Source organism: Folsomia candida, unplaced genomic scaffold, assembly GCF_002217175.1.
Source record: "Folsomia candida strain VU population unplaced genomic scaffold, ASM221717v1 Fcan01_Sc001, whole genome shotgun sequence".
Classification (NCBI taxonomy): domain Eukaryota; kingdom Metazoa; phylum Arthropoda; class Collembola; order Entomobryomorpha; family Isotomidae; genus Folsomia; species Folsomia candida.
Genome location: NW_019091193.1, coordinates 1,667,407 through 1,688,775, shown reverse-complemented (window position 1 = coordinate 1,688,775; position 21,369 = coordinate 1,667,407). Strand labels below are relative to the sequence as shown.

The 21,369-nt window shown below is 35.7% G+C and overlaps 3 protein-coding genes across 3 annotated transcripts; 1 reads left to right on the top strand and 2 right to left on the bottom strand.

Moving 5' to 3' along the window:
* The first annotated feature begins 7,624 nt into the window (after window positions 1–7,624).
* LOC118433918 (regulatory protein NPR3-like) lies at window positions 7,625–9,315 on the top strand. Its single transcript, XM_035846423.1, has 7 exons — window positions 7,625–7,675; window positions 7,752–7,817; window positions 7,910–8,314; window positions 8,587–8,717; window positions 8,789–8,895; window positions 8,985–9,115; window positions 9,181–9,315. Exons 1-7 carry the CDS (start codon window positions 7,625–7,627, stop codon window positions 9,313–9,315), a joined length of 1,026 nt encoding a protein of 341 aa, XP_035702316.1.
* Window positions 9,316–10,772: 1,457 nt separating this feature from the next.
* LOC118433495 lies at window positions 10,773–13,773 on the bottom strand. The gene is made up of 5 exons (XM_035845470.1): window positions 13,329–13,773; window positions 13,103–13,244; window positions 12,912–13,043; window positions 12,746–12,841; window positions 10,773–12,364 (listed from the first exon to the last, which is right to left on the bottom strand). The coding sequence occupies exons 1-5, from the start codon at window positions 13,403–13,405 to the stop codon at window positions 11,018–11,020; spliced, it is 1,794 nt and encodes a 597-aa protein (XP_035701363.1). The 5' UTR covers window positions 13,406–13,773; the 3' UTR covers window positions 10,773–11,017.
* Window positions 13,774–14,771: 998 nt separating this feature from the next.
* Window positions 14,772–18,385, bottom strand: LOC110856456 (carboxypeptidase A2). Its single transcript, XM_022104939.2, has 12 exons — window positions 18,234–18,385; window positions 17,592–17,801; window positions 17,445–17,526; window positions 16,976–17,360; window positions 16,763–16,920; window positions 16,436–16,495; window positions 16,287–16,371; window positions 16,096–16,218; window positions 15,948–16,031; window positions 15,660–15,876; window positions 15,245–15,601; window positions 14,772–14,956 (listed from the first exon to the last, which is right to left on the bottom strand). The coding sequence occupies exons 1-12, from the start codon at window positions 18,311–18,313 to the stop codon at window positions 14,842–14,844; spliced, it is 1,956 nt and encodes a 651-aa protein (XP_021960631.1). The 5' UTR covers window positions 18,314–18,385; the 3' UTR covers window positions 14,772–14,841.
* Between the last annotated feature and the right edge of the window lie 2,984 nt (window positions 18,386–21,369).

Below are 21,369 nucleotides of genomic sequence, written 5' to 3'. Positions count from 1 at the left end.
GCCCGGTCTTGTTAATGATAAATTTGCATATATACATTTAGACTCGTGCTCCAGTGCTTCTATTATAGATGCGGCCTATTGCGATACAATTGAGCCATTGCCGTATATTGTAAATATTACGGGAGTCACTCAATCGAGCATGCAAACAATAGGATTTTCAAATATTAAAATTACAATTGGCCCTAATGCGGAACAAATAGATTTTAAAGTATACGTAGTTCCTAATTTTAAATTCAATCTCCTATTAGGGACTGATTTTCACAAATTGCATGGGGTATTATTAGATTTCAAAAACGATGACATTTTAATTGATGATACACATGTAAGCATGGAGCCGATCGATATTGGGATTATGAATAAGGAAGATTCATTAAATGTTGCAGATTTTACAATAAATGAGACTTTAAATACAGGGCAACATAATGAGCTTAACCAAGACAATTTTGATTTTATGAACAGTTACACAGAGTGGGACCAACCCATTACAGAATTTTTACATACAGAGGGTGATCAACCTAATATAGAATTTGTACATACAGAGAGTGCCCAACCTAATATAGAATTTTTACATGCAGAGGGTGATCAACCTAATACAGAGTTTTCACATACAGAGAGTGCCCAACCAAATACAGAATTTTCACATACAGAGGGGGGTCAAACTAAATAAGAATTTTTACAAAAAGAAGGTGAGGAACAAAACCCGCAAATATTAATTAAAGTGTTTTCAAAGAAGGATGAACGGATCCCAGCAAATACAATTAAAAGAATCAAAGTACAATTTAGGGGAGAACTTAACCAACTAAATATAATTGAAATGAGCCATCAATTAATCAAATTAAATTTGCACATGCCCGATATACTAGTTAGAAAAGAATATCATGAAAATATTACAATTCCTATTATGAATTTGTCCAATAAAAAGATTATAATTCCAAGAAACACAAATGTTGCAGAAATAAAATGTTTAGAAAATTTGCCAATAGAGGAAACTACCTTACACTTAAACACAGAAACTCCTAAACAAGAACACGTTAACACATCAAATGATGAGGAACATATTAAGAAAATTTTATCTAAAATACATTCAGAAGCTGACACAGAAAATAAAAAATTAGTAGCAGATTTATTAAAAGAATATAACGATATTTTTGCAAAACCAGGCGAGATAGGTGAAATTAATTGTTATAAACACAAAATTATTTTACTAGAAGGGGCTAAACCTGTTAGGAAGTCTCCATATAGAAAACCAGCTAGCTTAGAACAGTTTGAACGCGAAAAAGTGAAAGAATTATTAGAAAAAGGAGTTATACGTCCATCTCATTCGCCTTGGGGCTGCGGTGTGGTCATCGTTCTGGACGGTCATAGGTCAAAAAATGACTCCTCCCCCTCCTCCTCCCCCAGACTAGCCATAGATTATCGCCCCCTTAACAAACAGGTCCATAAGGATTCTTTTCCTTTGCCCAACATAAACACGATCATAGATTGGATTGGTCGACGATCAAAATTTATTTCAACGTTAGATGTCGCGCGTGGTTTCTGGAGCATGTTATTAGATCCGGAATCTATTCCCCTTACTGGATTTATTACACAATTGGGGCTATTTGAGTTTACACGTTTACCCTATGGAGTCTGCAATGGGGCGGCAGCCTATCAAAGGGCCATGTCAATCATTCTTTGTGGGTTACTTTGGGAGAATGTGTTAGCTTTTATAGATGACATATTTTTAGCTGATAATACTATATCAGAACATATTGAAAACATGAGAAAAACCTTTGAACGTTTCAGACAACATGGAGTAAAATTGTCAATAGAAAAATGTGATTTCTTAAAACCTGAAACATATATTTTAGGTCATTATATCTCAAATGGTACAATTAGGGCAGACACTAGGAAAATTAAACCAATTATGGATATTCCTGCGCCTAAAATACCCACTGAAATTAAAAGATTACAAACATTTTTAGGTATGTGTAATTATTTGTCCAGATATATCAAAAATTATAGTTTTTTGGCATATCCGTTGACAAAATTAACACGTAAAAGAGAGCCTTATATTTGGGGAGAAGAACAAGAGCAAGCCTTTGTAAACTTGAAACAAGCTATTTGTTCTCCTCCAGTCCTTACTTTATATGATCCAGAGAAGTATTGTCATATTTTTGCGGACAGTTCTCTCTACGGCATAGGTGCGAGTTTACTACAATTAGATGAGCAAGCGCAATTAAAACCAGTTGTTTATGCGAGCAAAACCTTATCCGCCAGTCAGCAAAAATGGAGTACAATAGAAAGAGAACTATTTGCAATTTATTTCGCGTTACGAACATTTCATCCGTATATATATGGAAAAGAATTTACAATTCACACTGATCACGAACCACTGACAGCACTTAAATTCGCAGTACATACTAAGAGAATTTCCAGCAGATTAACTAAATGGGCACTCATTCTCCAGGACTATAATTATAAAATTGTTTACAAAAAAGGTAAAGACAATACTTTAGCCGATGCACTTTACTCTGATCTCGTTTACCAATTGTTAATGACGAAAAATTAGATATTCCCGTATTAGTAATTGAATTTTCACATCTCACAGAATTACAGCACAACGATAAAGAAAGGACATTATAAAAGATATGCCAGAATTAAAATCAAAATTTTCAATAAAAAATAATATTTTATGTAATGTCTCGAAAGGATATTCAAGAACGGTAATTCCTAAAGTATTACGAGCTGAAATTTTGTCAGATATACATTCAATTCCGATGTCCGCACACCTTGGGTTCAGTCGTTGTTACAATAAATTAGTGTTGAAATTTTATTGGAAAACTATGAAAATAGATTTGTACAATTTTATTTCAGCATGTGATTCTTGTTTAAAATTTAAACCAAATTACGATAAAAGACCAGGAATGTTAATGAATATTCCTCCGGGAGATCGACCTTGGTTTTATGTATCTACAGATATTTTGGGGCCCTTTGCGACTTCAAAATCAGGCAATAAATACATAGTTAATTGTATTTGTATGTTTTCAAAATGGATGGAATGCAAAGCAATTCCTAATCAATCTTCTGAAGAAATTGCACGTTTCTTGGACGAAGTATTTTCACGACACACAGCTCCAAATTATTTATTGTCTGATAATGGAATGTCGTATGTTTCAAAATTGTTAGATACTCATACAAAATTATTTGGAGTCAAGCACAAATTTATAACCCCATATAATTCCAGAAGTAAGGGTCTATCAGAGCGACTAAATTTTATAATTAGTAGAATGATTTCTCACTTCGTAAATGAATATCATGACGATTGGGATAGTAAATTAGTCCAACTTCAAATGGCTTACAACACAACTACTCAAGAAAGTACTAAGCAATCTCCTTTTAAAATTATGAATGGAAGAGAACCAAATTTTTTATATGAATATAATCCTGATGATTCGAGTTCTATTCATTTAAAATATGAAGAATTACAGGCATTGCGAACTGATGTTTTACGCATTTTGAGAAAAGAACAATTGAGATATAAACTACGAGAAGATAAGTACAGAAAACCAGTCGAGTTTAACGTTGGAGACATAGTTAAATTAAAATATCCCAAGAAGACTAAACGAATCGGTCAATCAATTAAATTTATTCCAATATATCTGGGCGAATACGAAGTGATCGGAAAAATAAATGACCACAGTTACACTGTAAAATGTAAACAAACAAATAGAATAATTAAAGCAGGTGTAAATAGAATGCGTCTTGTAAAGGTATTTTTAATCGAAGACGATGAGGATGTCGAAAATTTTCAACAACTAAATCTGCTTATGAAAGAATTAGAAAATGTGGATAATATGATTTTCACATTAAAAAATTTGAATATAGAACCAATTACGGAATGTAAATTTAACACAATCCCATATCTTCCATTTGATATTTGTATCGGTAATTTCATGAACGAAGAGGAGGTTTTGAATTTTGTAAAAAAGGAACCGACAAGTTATTTATTAGTTTTAAATTCTTGTAAAGTATTTACATTTATTAAAATAAATACATCCCACGACTTAATTTCAAAATCATCTACTGAAATTGAGGGAAAGAAAATTACGCAGATGAATATTAATTCCCCTTTTTCGAAAGAGATAATTTTGCAATTAAAAAGCAAACTAAGTAAGACAAAACTACTAATTTTCGGATCTGATTTCGATATCTTGCAGTTTTTATGTAAATATGTAATTTTTATCTACACTGATATTCACTTATTCCCCGTTTTAACATTATTTTTGGCTTCGTGGTTGCAATATTTTAAATTTTCGTTTAAAGATTTGAGAGAAATTTCAAAAAATATCTTACATGAAATACGACAAACCTACGAAATACAAATCGAGCAAACTGAATCTGACGACGACGACGACGAAGAGACTACAGAACAGGCAGAACGAAGTCTAATAATAACTCCTTCCCGACGAACTAAACGAATCCGTTACACACCAGTTTGGCATAACGATTATGAATTTAACCTTTAAAATGACGAATTTAATCAGATTGGTAATCTTGTGCTTCGTAATAAACAATGTGAAAGCTGAAGTGCCAATTCAAGACTATTTTCTGAATATGGACAGAAAAGAAGTACCACTTATTTTGTGCAATGGTTTTAGCGAGGGAGTTTTATGGAGATTACACCTAAAATTGAATGCCCACTTTTTAACGTTACTAAACCTTCTAAAGTGATTGAGTTTACTTTTTGGTGGCAAGACATAACTAAACAATTAATATCAGCGTTTGAGTGCTACAAAGAGACAAATTACGACAGACGTAGTTTTTTCTTCTTTGGAACTTATAGTAGTGATAAATGGTCAACCAGGGAAGCCGTTTCTGTCCATGATTGCCACAACATGGTCTTCAAGGATAAAGCACCCAATGGACAACCTCTCAAAGCAATTGCAGATGGACATTTTTGGACAAATAACGAGCACACTGTCCCAGACTACTCTTGGCCGAAAACTACGGAAGTGTTAACGGTTAATTACCACTACACTGCCATGAAGATTAGTATTAACAATAAAGACGACACTATAATAACAATGACAAAAGTGACAGATTCATGTAAAGCTAATCAAGGGCACTGTACAACTTCAGAAGGAATTTTGATTTGGATACCAAGCCAAGTGGATTATTGTAGACTAGCTGAAGGTGAAACCACAAAATGTCTAATGACGGATACGAGAATTTCGTGTCCTGGTGTGAATTTAGCCATTTCTAACCCGTATTCAACTAGAGTCTGCAAAAGAACGGTAGGTTATTCAGATCAAGGACTACTGTTTACCCCGACTGAGAAAGGACAAGTTGAATTTTTAACCGTGGTCTCAGAGACGCTTAAAAGAGCGGTTCGTGGAACAGAGCGACTGAAAAGAAGTGAAATGCCAGAACTCCAAGAACCAAAGTTTAAAAGTTCCGAACAAATAAATGGAGAACTTCAATATTTATATGATGTGCTTCGAGATGATGTTACGTACGCGTTACAGACTATACATAGAGATACCTGTAGATCGCAGCAATTAGACCTCGAGATGTTGCGTGCTATGGCTGAAACAGGATCAACTTCAATAACAGTTCGTGCTCTTACCCGTGATGGACGCTACCGATCTACTCTACGTGGAAATTTATTAAGTGTGACAAAATGTGTTGAAATATGGGAATACATGTTTCTGAGGCAAACCAACTGTACTTTAGAGTATCCAGTAGTTTACATGTATCAACATGTTCAATCACAAGGCTGGCTACAGGGTCTCAGCCATGAGATTTTAGACAAACCAACATTTAGTGCATGCCCTCCGCCTTTGTGGCTTTTTGACATGGGATCACAAGTGATTCAACTATCCAACCATTCTCTTCCGGCCTCCAACATCCCATATCTACCGTCTCCAAGAGAAACCGATTCTCAATACATAATTAGAGATTTGGCATTTGATCAAGCAGGAGTTTATTCTGTATCAGACATATCAGGAGAATCAACATTAATTAATTTAATGCAGCAACTTCAACAAAAAACTAGAATTGACGAAATGATAAGGCTAAAACAAAACGGACAATCTTTTAATTCAGAGCAATTACGATTAGCTAGACTTTTATAAGATATTACATGGGATCCAATTTCTAAATACAAAAACACTGCAATATTCTTTATAACTTTATCAGCATTTCTTATATTGACTTTTTTTCTCATCACAAAAAATCGACATTTTATTGGACGAAAATTTCCTAAATTACGTAAAATATTCTTTCTCGGAAAATACTTTAATGACAAAAAATACGACTCGTATATTGAATTAGACACAACTGAAATGAAGAAAGACCCAACTTTTTTTGTAAAAAATAATTTTTTGTAAAAAATAAAAATTTAGATAATTTAAAGGTAAATCAAATCACTATTGAAACTAATGCTACCACTTCTAATGCTTCTGCTCCTTCTTACCCTTCGCGACAAGTCGCAAAAGAAATACATTACTTGAGAAAAATTGATTTTTAAACAAATTTATTTTTAATTGCAGCAAAGAAAAATATTGGGAGGATCTGAACAAATAAGAAGTTATTAACATAGTTTAGAGCCCTACTTAAGAATTAAAATTTTTAACTAATAATCTTCCTTAAAATAGATATAAATATACATTATTTTCAAATTTTACGAATTTTATTAATTTTAATATATTATAATACAAATTACTAATTTTAAGATTTCTTAAATTTTATTAACAATTAGTAAATTTTTTAAAGGATTTTAAAAATAACTCAACCAATTTAACTTAAATATTATTACTTGAATATTATTTTAAGAATATTACCATATGTCATCACATAAGAATTTTTCATTTTTCTATATACTTTTAGCCCAAAATAATAGTTCCGGTTCACCAGAAACTTTCTAATTTTCCAGCAGTTTATGTTCCACAAAATCATTACGTTGCACCACAACGTTTATTCACTTTCTTGCTAAAAAAGATATATTCTGCACAAAGTGAAATAGTTAAACTACACATATAGTTTAAGTTTACCTTAGTATAAAAAAAAAGTGAAAGTGGAAGATTCAAGTTAAAATAAATTGACATTAAAATAAATTAGTTTTTCAACATGTCAAAAGGAATCACATATAAAGAATATAAACTGAATAAAATAGCTAATCTTTCTAAAAAGGGAAAACCATCAGCCAGGACGCTAAGACGAAGAAAACTAACAAATAAAAATTGTAAATTAAAAAGACAACAAAGAGACTTCCAGTACCAACAAGTGGCAAGACCATTAATTCCTGTGAGCACAATGGAAGAAGAATTTATGTGTCCTCCTCCAAATGTAAAATCGCATCCTTCAAACCTGGAAACCTACCAGAAAATATGTAACAATTTTCCCAAAATAAAATTGGACATCCGTGCTCAAAATCAACCATTATCTCATGCACAAATGCAATATGTGACAAAAATTGGAAAGGACAATACTAAATTGAAACAAAGTGAACTTCAAAAAATAAACCCTCCTTTTGTCCCCAACTTTAAAAGTATTAACTGTAATTCAATTGCCATGACCAATCCTAAAGCTAGCAGAGAGCTATATACACGGAACTCACGAGAGATGAAGAAAAAATATCCGGATGACCTATCAAGACACCCTCCGTCGCGTCGCTTTGACTTCAAAAGGGGAGGTGGGAAGCATCATTTTACTAGATTTTTTACACAATATTTTCCACTTATTAATTTTTGATGCTATATTGATGACAGTTATATCAATGGAAATTGCGCGACAAGGTACCTCAAAAGGTCTTGGGATCCGTACCGTTTAAAAAGGTAACATTTTAAACCTATTATTTAGTACCACTTTCTTATAAAAACACGTAAATTCACTGCAATGACTGCACAAAACTTTAATTGTCTTGCAGATAACGGGAAGCTGCGATTATATTTTTGCCCTCACTGGAGAAGGAGAGCTGCACTATTTGGACGTGGATATCCCATCGTGTTCGTGTGGGTCGCCCATCATAAAGAGACTCTTCGAGGATCACAAAATTGAAGATATCGCGCCATCCTGTAGTGGAACTGAAGACGTCGTCGTTGTCGAGTTGAAGAATAGGACACGTTTTGTGTTTTCCTACTGTCATAAAGACGACCCCAACTGTTATCCATACCCGTTATTTAATATTCTTACATTGCCAAGAACTGATGCGTCAATGGAGGAACTTTATTTTCAATATGGTGAAATAAGTTACCGGACTATTTCGGCGCAAATTGAACCACCGCCACGACGCCGAGTGAGCGATGACATTTGCAACTTGTGGGAAAATAAGGTTGGTATAAAGTTAGATTATATTGCTTATAAAATTTATGGGGCGATTCACGTCAGCCTTCGTAAGTCCGTAATGACGTAAAATTACTAAACTTACGAACTTTTGACGAAACTTACGAAAAATTCTAAGATAATTTTTTCTTACGAAGTTATAAAATCTTACAAAGATGCATAAAAAGCATGTTTTTTGGTTCGTTCGTATGCTGATCTTCGTACATAAGTTTACGAAGGTTGACGCGAATTACCTCTATATTTGATTTATCTCTATCACAGAAACATGTCGACGTTACATTTTCCGTGGAGGGGAAGTCCATCACCGCGAACAAGTGTATTCTTGCCGGAAGAAGTGAATATTTCGAAATTATGTTTAGCAAAGAGTGGAACGAGGAGAAGGGAGGATCTTCGTGAGAACTTTTGACATAAGTATGAACTTATTTTTTTGCAAAGTTTAATTGTTTACGTGCAAATTTTGCAGGACGATTATGGTCAAGGATACAAGGCATGACATATTTGAAGCACTACTCTTCTACATTTACAGTGACAAGGTCAAATTCCAGGAGGACGAATATGAAAATATTTTTGGTACAATGTGCATTTATTTATTTTTCTGAATGGAAATAATATTTTTAAATTACAAAAGAACTGATCTATAGCCTTACTTATATTTTTAGACCTTATGAAATTAGCTGACTCTTACTGCGAAGTCAGTATTCGTCATGAATGCGAGAAAATTCTGATCAGCAACATCAACGAGGAAAATGCTTCCTTTTTTGCGAGGAACGCTTCCTCCGCGAACGCTTTAGTACGCAATATTAAGTACATATATTCAATTGATTAAGTTATATTTAGAATTTCGTGTCATTACAGACTTTGGAGGAGAAAGTTATCAAATTTATTGTGGATAATCAACTCCTCGCAGGCAATTCGTCGCCTCAGGAGATGATCGACTCGGTGGGATTGGACGCCTTCCAAAAAATCTCGGTATCCTTGCCTCATCAATAGTTTGTAATTTGTGAGGAATTATTACAATGGGAAAACGACCACATTATTATTTACCGATTATAATTTAAATACTTAATGAATTAATTACTTATGTATGCGGTAAAATTATTTTAAGATGAATTTCTGAAATCTGAAGAGTAAAATGGAACTATGAAATGAATGTAATCAACATTTGTACACTAATAAAAGAATGTGCATTAAATTGTGTTAGATTAGTAAATTTATTTATTGGATTTGTGTCTTTGCAAGTTCTGATAATACTGAGGGTGGGGCGTCCCCCTGATAACGTTTTTGACCTTTAATATCTTTGGCGCTATTAGAAATTTTGAATTGAAATTTTTAGAATTTGTTCACCTTATAGTCAGCATTATGGGTGCAAAATTTCAATTCGCTAGTGTACATGGCAGACCTTCCACTAACCCCAGAGTAAAACACTTATGATTTTTTTTGTTCCAGACATAAATTACCCTATGGAAGCACATGGGGCAGTTGTTGATAACCTAAAAATGTCAGGAAATAGCAAATTATGTGACCCCATGTCTGCAGTACACAATACAGTTTAAAGTTTGATAAAAACATTACTGTGTAGAGTTTCAGACCAAAAGTTATAACAGCCCCCAATGTGTCAAAATGTCGCTAATTTTTTCCAACTAACTCCATAACACGAAATTAAATATTTGCACTCCAAAATCTGTTTGTATTACCATCAGTAAGGTCTCCTCTAACTGCAAAAATAATAAACATGAAAATATTTCAACTATTGAGATTTATAAAATTCCATTTACCACAAAAAAAACTTTTCTCACGCTTTTTAAACAAATCCACCTGGTATGGAATGAGTTGAAAACATTTTGGGAGATTTATGAGTTGTTGATGAAAGCCACATAGATTCCACAAATTTTCATACCACCCAGATCAAATTCTATGAATAATTCGCAATTCCAGAGTGTTTTAAAAATATTCTGAAATTTAAAAAAAATCAGTTTTGGAAACTCTTTTAAACAGAAACATTTTTTCGTATCAATATATCTCTGGTGCTATTTACACTAGCGAATTGAAATTTTAGACCCATAATGCTGACTATAAGGTGAACAAATTCTAAAAATTTCAATTCAAAATTTCTAATAGCGCCAGAGATATTAATGATCAAAAACGTTATCAGGGGGACGCCCCATCCTCAGTAAACACTACCATTAAAATCCGTATGATCAGTTAAATTTTGAAAATTAGTTTTTTCATAAACCAGTTTCGCGAAATGTGCAAGTAATCCGGTAATCGTATATTTTGAATTTTAAAGCTTTTTTACAAATACAAAAGACAATATATGAAAATACAGTATGCACATCTAATCCTGCAGGTTGCAAAATACTGGCGGAAATCATGTGGTTAGAGAATAAAAAATCGAATTAAAACAAGATGGCAAATATGTATCGGAATTTGATGGACATGTGAATTTATTTCTGTTAAATAGCTGAAATACATACTCACTAATAATGAAAATGAGAGGTAACAAAAACCACAAATTAATATAATGAATTACTGCTGCGAATTTAATTAGGAAATTTAAAGGATCTAAATTAAATTACTCATTGCAAACCCATTCATTGCAAACTTCATTCATTACTCACTAAGTGGTTAATATGATATGTATTAATTAACAAATTTAATAAATATAAATTCAGATTAATGAGTAATTACTTCTCTAATTATCAATCATCCCCCTCAAACTCACCATCCATTCGTTCCGGACATTGGGAAATATTTCCGGCAGCCGGGCAGCTTGAAGATATAGCGTCTCAGGTTCAATATCATCCCTCAAAATAACAAAATTTTGCAGAGTTTTACAACTTTGTCCTACTTCATTGGGAAGCAGACTGTCAATAAGGTCGCTGTACGTGTCCCAAAAATCATCCTCATCATCCTCACCCATGTTTGGTGTCACGACGATGGAGCGAATCTCGGGAAGGTGGCGTCCATAGTCGATAACGTCGTCACGTGAACCCGGCAACGGAGGAAATGCGAGGCTTAATCGAGGCACGTTTTTGATAAAACAATACCAATTTCCGTCTTCTAAGAAATCGTCCTCTCCAAAGTGAATATCTAAACTTTTCAATTTAGGAAAACGTGGCATATTCATGAGGAAACGCGACTTTTTCTTCAGTTTATCCATGGAGACACGAAAACTCAGCAATTCCAGGGACGGGGCGAATTTCTTTAGCAGATCCTCAAAGTCGGGAAGATGTCGGTTTTTCAGAGGTATCGTCAACGTCATCTTGCTCAGTGGTTGGTTCAAATCGGCGAGAAAATTGATGCCATCCTCTGGTTTGCAAGTTAGAGTGATTTCCCTCAAATTTTTATACCGAGAAGTTCCCGTTGTTTGTAACTCCTGGACAAATCTTGACCCCAAAATATCCTCCCCAATAATAGAAATGGAGGTCACGTGTTTTACCGCGTCGGCCCAAGTTTTCATCCAGCTCGCGGTCAGTGTGTCCGGTCGTGCTTGGGAAGAGGAAAACATACTCTCACTCAATTCCAGAGATAACTTTTTCAATACTTTGAAACATAGGCCGGGCCGACTTGAAAATTCCTTTTCGGTGCCGTCAGAGTTGCAAAGTCTCATCTCAAAGTGGACACACAATTCTTCTAAGGTGTCTTCAAATCTAGAAACGGTATCGAGACGTAACCCGTAATCTTGATCGGAGAGGATGTCCCCCCGCAAGGACAAAGTCTTGACGAGATGTCCCCTTCTCGGCTTGAGAAACCAGTTGAGATCGATGACGAACTTAGCCCCAAAATTTTTCTGGTCATCCTCCTTGGCTGGTAGGTCAGGAAAGGTTATCTTCCAGTTTGGCCAACCCGAGACATTCCGCATTTCACCAATGTATGGAGAAAATTTCAGAGAAGGATTGAAAGTTTTCCAATCATCGACAAACTTTATGGCGCATTTCTTTTGCAGCACTGGAGTCACTTCTTCATCCCAGTGTCGACAAACTAGCCGAGCGTTCTTCAAGCTTCGCACGGAGAGATGGGACAGAACTTTGGAGAAAATCTGGAAATTAAGGGGAAAATTAGTTTTGCCGATGAGTTGGCTTTACTTAAATGCACCAAATATAACTAGTCAGAAACTTGAAAAATTCACTCCTAGATAAATTTTGAATGCGATGGTATAATAAATAGCAACGAAATCAAAAAATAAAAGTTGAAATTTCTTATGTCAGCTTGTCTACAATTAATTTCTGGTTCATCAAAAGTCTGGTTTCCATAAAATGTGTGTACTTTGTTTAAACTTAAACCATTGCATCCCCAAATTTATCCGCGAGTCCAAAATTGTTCAAAAGTTCAATTTTTCAAAGGTTGGTGATTGCATAAGACACCATTTTTTAATAAAATTAGAGGTGTAAAGTATTAAACAATTTCACATTTTGCTTACCAGTTGATTTCGATCCAACATGAAATTTAATTCTTTCGCATTGTCCGAGGCACAAGTTTTCCTACAGTATTCTAAAAGGTTACGGTACTCGCGTTTCTAAAATTACCACAAAATTAAAAATTATTCAAATTAGTTGATATGGTGTAATTTTGAAATTTATTTTTACCTCAAACGAAAAGATGGCAAGTCCACCAGAAATATCGTTGCGGCGCTTGATCATAGTGAATGTGTCGCCAAAATTTAGCGGCTTTTTTACTTCGTCATCCAGCTTTACGCCGTCTTTAAAAATTTCGTCTCCCTAAATTATTTTATTATTAGCAAAATATTTAATTATGAAGTAAGTTTAATACCTCCAACCTTTAACGCTTTGACCCAATACTCATGATCCTCGCATAAGATTTCCAGGCCAAAATTCCAGTTCCACGTGCCCAACTGGGTGCACGTGGTCCTGAAAAAGATGAAATCCCCCTGCGTCTCCCACGACGTGGCCAATGGTGTACTGTAATTAAATATTGAAATTTGCATTTAATTAATGACACCTGTATGAAATTACAGTTAATTAATTCGTATCTAATAATGTAACCTTTTTATGGTCAACGTAGGGCAAGACAACCGACCAATAATCAGCTTCCGTGTTAAATTTAGCTTTAAAAACACCATCCGGGGTTCGGATGAACCTGGCTGCCATTATTTCGATGACTCTGCAAGCGGAAATTATTAAATATGAATTATTATTATTATTAGTCGTTAATTTTAAAACAAGATTGATAAAATATTCAATTTTGTAAACCAAAACGTAAAAAGCAAGATTTTTTAAATAATAGAAAAATAGATAATTTAAATACTAGTAATACATAATGTATTACCTGTATTTAAATTATGCCGTGATAGTCAATTAAAATATTAATTATTTTTAACAAGTGTGAAAAGTGAGTATCATTTTGTCTACAAAATTATAAAAACTAACCCAATTAAAGTTTACCAGAATGGCCGATCTTGATGCCCTTTGGATATGTTGTAGTCCTAGGTGAGTCTAGCAAAAGTGAAGAAGGATTTCATTCCATGGCCCCATTTACGCCCGCCACACCCACTCAAAGGTGCGTAAAACACGAAAAATACCCTGTTTTCGTTCATTCAAAAAATCACCAAAAATCCAATTTTGGTCGGATTTTCACAATTTAAGCATTTTTGTGACCTTAGATAGTTGCTTTATCATATCCAATAGCAAACTCAACTTTTTTGAAATTTTGATTTTTTCGAAATCCACGAAATTTTCGAAAATATTCAAAAAATTCAAAAAATTGAAATTCATGTTAGATACGATAAACCAACTATCTGGGATCAAAAAGGTGCAAAAATTATCAAATTATCATTAAAAATGGATTTTTGGTGAATTTTTTAATGCGACCAGTTTGGCATGGGATTCCTCTTTGAGTGGGTGTGGCGGGCGCAAATGGGGCCATGGAATGAAATCCTTCTTCACTTTTGCTAGACTCACCTAGGACTACAACATACTCAAAGGGCATCGAAATCGGTGATTCTGTCGGTGAAGGGTTGTCCTCCTTAGTAAGTCGTTTGTTGATGTTTATGATTTTTTTCAAAAACAACTCAAAAGTTTTGAGTTCAAACTAATCAGCCGTAAGCGATGGAATTAAGTTAGTAAAAATTTACCAGTTTGAAAATACAGAACCTTCCTATCAATTTGACGGGGTCAAATTGGTAAAAACTTGTCAATTTTTTCTCACCTTGGCTTAAATTTTGAAATTTATTTAGCTCGTAACCTGCTCAATTTGCATCCTTGCCTGAAATAACTGAAGACTGCGGGCGACTTCAACGGACAAGAAAACTCGCCTGTCGCAATTTCCCCACGCAAAGGATTAAGTTAATCTGTTATCTAATCGTAAATCAATCTGATTAACTCATTCTTATGCAAATTATGCTCATAATATATTTGTATTACCAATAAATTTGGTAAAACATGCCATAGTTACCTTAATTTATGAAAACACATACGACAATCAAGAAATAAATGACCAATTTGATTTTATTCTCAATAATCCTCACAACTTATGCACAATAAATCAAGCTTAAATGATTTAAGCCCAGCTGAAGCCGAATCCGGTCCCGGTAACGCTGCTGTCGGACGTAAAGGTCACCAAGGCCAAGCCGGTTGGGAGACTGAACGGGGTGGGAAGCGAATTTCCGCAGAACCTATGACCGACAAGAAATTATTAGATACATATTTGTGCATTTCAATACATTTCCACAGTGTTAGAAATCTGGTAAAGTCCGGTAGATATTAATTTCTCGGTACTAAAGTTGCTACCGCTTGGTATTAAAATTATACCGGTCCGAAAAAATTTGCTACCGATATGATAAAACTTTTATACCGAGCTATTCGGTATTAAGTACTTATCAATACCACTTTGGCAGAGTCCTATCTCGATACCGCTTGGTACTATTTTAGTACCGGATTCCTAAGAGTGCATGAAGCCATACCTAGCAATCTGGGAGTACTGGTTATTGACCCAGGTCAACACGGAAACAGCGTCGTACGAGCAGGACGAATCATTTTCAACATCCATCCTGGTAAAGGTCAAGGTTCGAGCTCCCGCCGTTTCCGGGCTGACGATGAAGAGGGCATTTTCCGAATTTCCATACTGGCCACCCCCAACTGGGTAGCTGTACGAGCCGGTGGGCGTGGTGAGGGCGGCAAATCCGGAAAAGGCGGGGGGACCGCCGGCTAACCCGCTCGAGTACCAGTCCAGGCTGAACCCTTGGTTTGGACCAGTTCCAACGGTGAGCGTGACGAGGAAGAAGTTTCCAGAGAGGATGTAATCTTCCCCAACATTCACGCTAAGAAATTAATATTGAAAATTTCGTTTTAAAAGTTTTAATGTTTTGAAACTCTCACATTTCGACTTGGTTTCCTGGGGTTCCCGAATATGCGTTAAATTCGGTGAAGTAAATTCCCGATCCAAAGAGAAGCCCGGAAGAGACCAGGTTCACCCGGGTGCGGTCAAAGGTAGGTTTGACGACCCAGATGCAGGTTTGTCCGGCTGGGATGGTGGCGTCGAGTTGAAAATTAATTCGGGCCGAGCTGGCTTCAACCTCACCGCCGCAGGTGGTCACTGTTTTTGTAAATAATTGTGAAAAGTTAGGGGGAGAATGTAATGGGATAGTTAATTTTATTAATATGTACCAGTCTCGACAGGGGTGGGGTCCTCCTCTACAGGAACGGTCTCAATAACCCTCTGAATAACGACCTGAAGTCCAGCCCATACCTCTGCAAGATAAGAAAAAACTAATATTATTAGGGTACTGGGGTGAGATGACTTTTTTCTACGAACCGCGCGAATTTGGAATAATCTGTTCTGGCGGGAGAACAAAAGAATTTCCTCGCATTTCAATCGTGGCGGTGTACTTGATCCCATGATCCTTCGCCCAGTCGTCACTAGCTCCACCCACACCATCTAGAAAAATTGGAAACATAGTTTGTCACAAGATTTCCAAAAGAAGCAGCTCTAAAATCGTTCCATACATAGCAAATCAGCTCCCTGTCCAGTTTCGTAAATCGTTCCGGAAACAGCGCGCAACGCAGCGATCGCAGCTTGCCCCAAGCTCAACTAGAAGGAAATATGAGAATAAAATAAATAAAATCCAGTTTACCAGAAATCGACCAGTAAATACCTGTGCTGGGAAATCTGGGGGATAAACACCGCCAGTGTAACCCCATGGGAGGAGCCACATCTGATAAAATAATTACATCTTAAATTAGAGACTTCTCAATTTAACATTCCACACAAATATATTGGGGGTATTCAAGAAGAGTGCGTATGTTCGCATCGCAGTATAAAAAAAATTCTAACAAAATATCTAATTCAGTTCGCAATTTTTTTTTGCAAAATTTTGCCAAGTTCGCTAATGAATTTTCAAGCCAGTTTTTTGTGAACTTGCGAACTTTTTTTCTATAGAGTTACGAACTCGTAATGAATACCCCCACTATTATTTACATACGTTAGCATACGAATGAAGCGTCATGTAGGCCAGAAACTGTACTCCCGCTGCCTCTGACGCCAATACGAAATTTTCGATGGCTTGCGTCTCCGGCTCGGAGAATGGTCCCGTTCCGTGATAGATGTCAGAGCATGGATCCGGTGACGTGGACTCGCCACCTGTTAGGATTTTTTAAAGTGTGGAATTCTAATTCCCGCCATAATCTCAACTTACCCCACATGAAGCGGAAATTTCGGTTAGGGTCACATCCCATACAAGAACTGCCAGGATTCACGCTGCGAGTCTTCCTCCACATGCGATCGTTAGTGCGGGAGTATTCATACCCGTCGGCGTTGATCATGGGGATGACGTAGATGTCGACTTCCTCCAAAATCCCCGCATACGTGTCAGCGTTGGTGATAAGCTCGTTGATAATCCAAGTTCCGGTCGCCCCCGCGATCCATTCTCGCGCGTGGATGTTGGAATCAATGAGAATGGACTTTTTGGGCGGCCCGCCACTCGAAATCTTGACCACGTGGATGTCACGGCCCTCCGTCGTTTGTCCGATTACGGATACGGTGGCAATATTGGAGTTTATCGTGGTCAGAAAATCGAGAATCTGGTAAAAAAATAATATTTTTTTTGAACGCAAATTGATAATTTTTGAAAAAATTGTTTTTTATCAGTAAAAATATTATCTTACCGCTGCATAATTTGGGTACGAGACCCAATCGATTCTTCCAGAGAAAGCTCTTGTATTTGCTTCTCGTTCCTCTTCCACCAACCTAAAAAAAATGAGGATTAAGAATTTTAGGAAACTTTAAATTTTTCTGATTTGGGTTCCCCTCACTTTTCAACATCGTTAAATTTAATCGTGTAATTCATTCCGTGCTGTTCCAAAACCTCAACTAATTGTGCGATCTGCTCCGGCGCCGCCATGATGTCGGTCACTCCAAGGCCGTTGGGCGTGGTCCAGAAGTCATACTCGTCACTGAAGAAGAGCACTCTCAAAGCCTCCAACTGATCCCGGGTTGTGGTCAACGCGGAGAAAACTTTGTACCTGTGAGAGTATAAGGTATGCAAATTAATTACGTTATATTATGCTAAATTGTGAAGGTGATGGTAATGTAATTTTGTACACTGGAAGAAATCTAGTATGTATTGATTTCTCGGTATTAAACTTAGTACCGCTTGGTATTAAAAGTATGAATACCGGTCCGTAAGAATTCATGGTACATGGTATTGCCACTTTGATACAATCTTAATAATCGGGTGCTAATCGTCACCTCATGGAAAGATGTGCATATGTGACTTCACCGTGTGGTGATAATGTTTCGCACCCAATGGTGGTAAAATTAACACCAGCCAGTGACAACTTGTCACCATGCACACCGTTCCGTGACGATTAACACCTGGTTTTTAAGAGTGTAGACTAATATGAGTTCCGCTTGGTATTATTTTGATACCGGATTTCTAAGCATTTGGAGCTCACCCTTTGAAGTGCCGAAGTCCAGTTTCTCGTCCGGAGGAGAGGGCCACAAGGGCCAGCGCGAGGAAAATTGCTACCTTCATGGTGCCGGGATGAGCAGGGAGTGGTTGGTGCCACGTAAGAGGGTCCAGTTTATAAAAGAGTTATTTATGAATGTATGTATTATGTGGGCTGTATGGAATTTAAGAGAGATTAGATTGTTGTATTGTGCAACGTGATGGTTGACAGATGACATTATGTAACTACTGCGCAAATTTGGAATGCACAGGTGAACGTGAGCAACACAATACATAACTGGCACGACAAAGATATCGTATTTGATAAAAAGGAATCAGTTAAAATCAATTTGGCAGAACAATTTCTCGGATGCAAAAGTGGTCAAGGCAGATGACATGACATGGGTATTTCCAACCTTTATGTATGAATGGCTCGAGTAAAATACACGTGTTTCTTAAAAATGAACTAGATACACAGTTTGCAGACGCATCTCAAAAACGTGATTTGGGTTATTAATGCACATAACTTGCTAAAGAATGATGACTCCCTAAATTAAAACTGCATACGGTGAAGCTAGTCATTAAGTTTTCAACTTCATTGTGGCGTAATCTAACTTTGGTCAAGTTTATCCATTTATTAATTAATTGGTAGTTATCAATTGGCATTATGTATGTAGCCAATATACTGATTATTGGTAAATTCACATGCCAATATCAATATGTACATATTTATCTATCAACCTCGTGCACTATATGTGTTAACTCATAAATTCTGTTCTTTTCCACGCCAAGTCGAGTGGTTTGACCCATTCTAGTTTTTTCTGGAACTAAATTTGCGACGCATTCTTAGCTCAAGTAAAATATGAGCCACTTCATTGCAAACCTTATTACACCCGGATGTTTTATTAATATGCAAATGCATTTATTTCTGCCAGGACAAAAATCTTGACACTATGATTACCACGCGTGCGTGCATGTAATTAATTTAAAGATTGAATACTATAAATGTTTGTTATTTATCTATTAAAATTAAAATGCATTGCACTAATGAAGTTATTCGAAGTGAAGTTCGAAATAAAAAATTACCAATTATATTCCATGTTGGTGGGACAATCGGACAAAATTTAGCTCCATATGTATGTATATCTATCCACATATTTATTTGGTTTAAACGTAATCCACATTCCTTTCGATATTACTTATCAACTACATATGTACATAGCCAGCCCCGACCAATAGGAATATAATCTTGATTAGTGACATACATATTCTGCTTTTATGTCACGAGAGTAGGTTTACTGATAAAAATTCAGTTTGGAACGCAAACGACGACAGTAACCCCGCCGCATCTCAGGTTCACTAATCCCAAGATTGGTACCCTAATCGGACATTATGCTAAAGGTAAGGGTAAAGGAATACAAGAAATACGATTGTTGTTGAGTTTTCAGTCAAAATTCATGCAAAAAAGGAAACACATTGGTGCATGCATACATATGTTTGTACATAAATTATTGAATGTTAAGTATGTTAATGTTATGTATTTGTATATTTGTATATTTACTGAGACGGTGTACCTATATATCTATGAAGTAGCTTGTTGATTATGCACCTGAACCACGCCCTAATTACAGAATTTTGTAAACGCTGATGCGAACATGAGCAAGATGACAGACAAATTTACAAAAGTTAGACGATCTTCTTTAAGCTAAATGATTAAAATGTGTAGGTATTTTTTAGAGAAATTTTCCCTTACAATTGTTGTGTTTCCTTGAACAGGAGAAATTAGCAAATGGATGATCGGTTATACTTTCGTAGGATAAATCCTACTTATTAGTCGATTTTTTATGGCAAGCTAAATAGATTGAGCATGCAGGTAAAGCAGAACTGAATTGAATTACACCTCCTGAAGGACTTTATGTACAATTTTAACAACTCCAGTCTTTAAATTTCGAGGACTGCAGCAAAGCCCAAATTGTATGCAAATAGATAATAATAATTTTAGTATATGTGTGTACATATATAAATTGATTGCATATTATTTTTATTGCCTGAACATACTTATATTTACATACGCGACTGTCATTCTTTAAATAACAAACGGCCAGATTGGCAGATAATATAATATATGTAGTCCGTAAACCCAATTCATTTGCAGCCATCACACCGACGCACCTTTAATTAACGTAATAAGGTTTGTACACACTTAGAAACCTGGTATTAAATCATTACTGATGACTGATCGGAGTAGATAAGTGTGTATGTATGTACATGTATGACTATACCAGCACGGTAATAATACATAAGAATTACCTTTCATCAATGTCATTGTAATGCTAAATTTACTACCCAGTAAGGAGCTACTACAAATCCTAAATTCTGTATACATATTTATGTGTATCTAAATAACTCTACCGGATTCTTTATAGTGCACCAATTCATTTAATATGTGATTTCTTACAGCGTATGAAAGTTGTGTATATGTACGAAAAGGGTATAAGATACATACACTGTAAAGCATCCGGTAGATTCACATATGTACTCCGAGCTGGTGTTGATTTGGTAATGATTCTTTACCGGGTTGGTCATAGTTTGATTCTGAGTGGTACAGATTGCATTACCACCTCATTACTGCCCCGTAACGATCGATATTACCGATGCCGGTAGAGTCATATATGTACTCCGTTCGGTAATGATTCGTAATAATTCAATACCAGTTGCCTAAGAGTGTACGAATGGTTCCATTAATACTAAGCAGTCCACTGATTAATGGTTACTTGCTTTGCTTATGCATACATTTCTTGATTAGGACGATTATCGCAAGTATCTACGTAGGTGTTTTATTATTGATTTTCAAAAGGTATGTTCCGCATTGTTTCTGGCCAGAATTTTGATGAAATAACAAACTTCGGATACATTTAGGATCCTGTGATTTTTTTTAGATCTTTAGGTTAACATTAACACTAGCAATCAATCATCAAACTTTACCTCGACGGAAAAAATGTCAGATTTGCAAATTAAATATCGTAGTGTAATTTAATTTTTAACGCTGGAGGGGTAATCGGTGTCGCAGATTTATGATCGTATGCTTAAAATTTACAATGAAAACTGCTAAACACAAAACACAAATTCAATTGGGTCAATAA

Excerpts from the sequence above, each read along its gene's own strand:
- LOC118433918 (XM_035846423.1), top strand. The coding sequence starts at position 7,625 with ATGACCTATCAAGACACCCTCCGTCGCGTCGCTTTGACTTCAAAAGGG. Across the intron at positions 7,818-7,909 it reads GATCCGTACCGTTTAAAAAG|ATAACGGGAAGCTGCGATTA; the intron begins GTAACATTTTAA and ends ATTGTCTTGCAG. Across the intron at positions 8,315-8,586 it reads GCAACTTGTGGGAAAATAAG|AAACATGTCGACGTTACATT; the intron begins GTTGGTATAAAG and ends TCTCTATCACAG.
- LOC118433495 (XM_035845470.1), bottom strand. The coding sequence starts at position 13,405 with ATGGTGTTTTTAAAGCTAAATTTAACACGGAAGCTGATTATTGGTCGG. Across the intron at positions 13,044-13,102 it reads ATTGGGTCAAAGCGTTAAAG|GGAGACGAAATTTTTAAAGA; the intron begins GTTGGAGGTATT and ends AAAATAATTTAG. Across the intron at positions 12,842-12,911 it reads TTGCCATCTTTTCGTTTGAG|AAACGCGAGTACCGTAACCT; the intron begins GTAAAAATAAAT and ends TGGTAATTTTAG.
- LOC110856456 (XM_022104939.2), bottom strand. The coding sequence starts at position 18,313 with ATGAAGGTAGCAATTTTCCTCGCGCTGGCCCTTGTGGCCCTCTCCTCC. Across the intron at positions 17,527-17,591 it reads AAATTTAACGATGTTGAAAA|GTTGGTGGAAGAGGAACGAG; the intron begins GTGAGGGGAACC and ends CATTTTTTTTAG. Across the intron at positions 16,496-16,762 it reads CGCTTCATTCGTATGCTAAC|ATGTGGCTCCTCCCATGGGG; the intron begins GTATGTAAATAA and ends TTATTTTATCAG.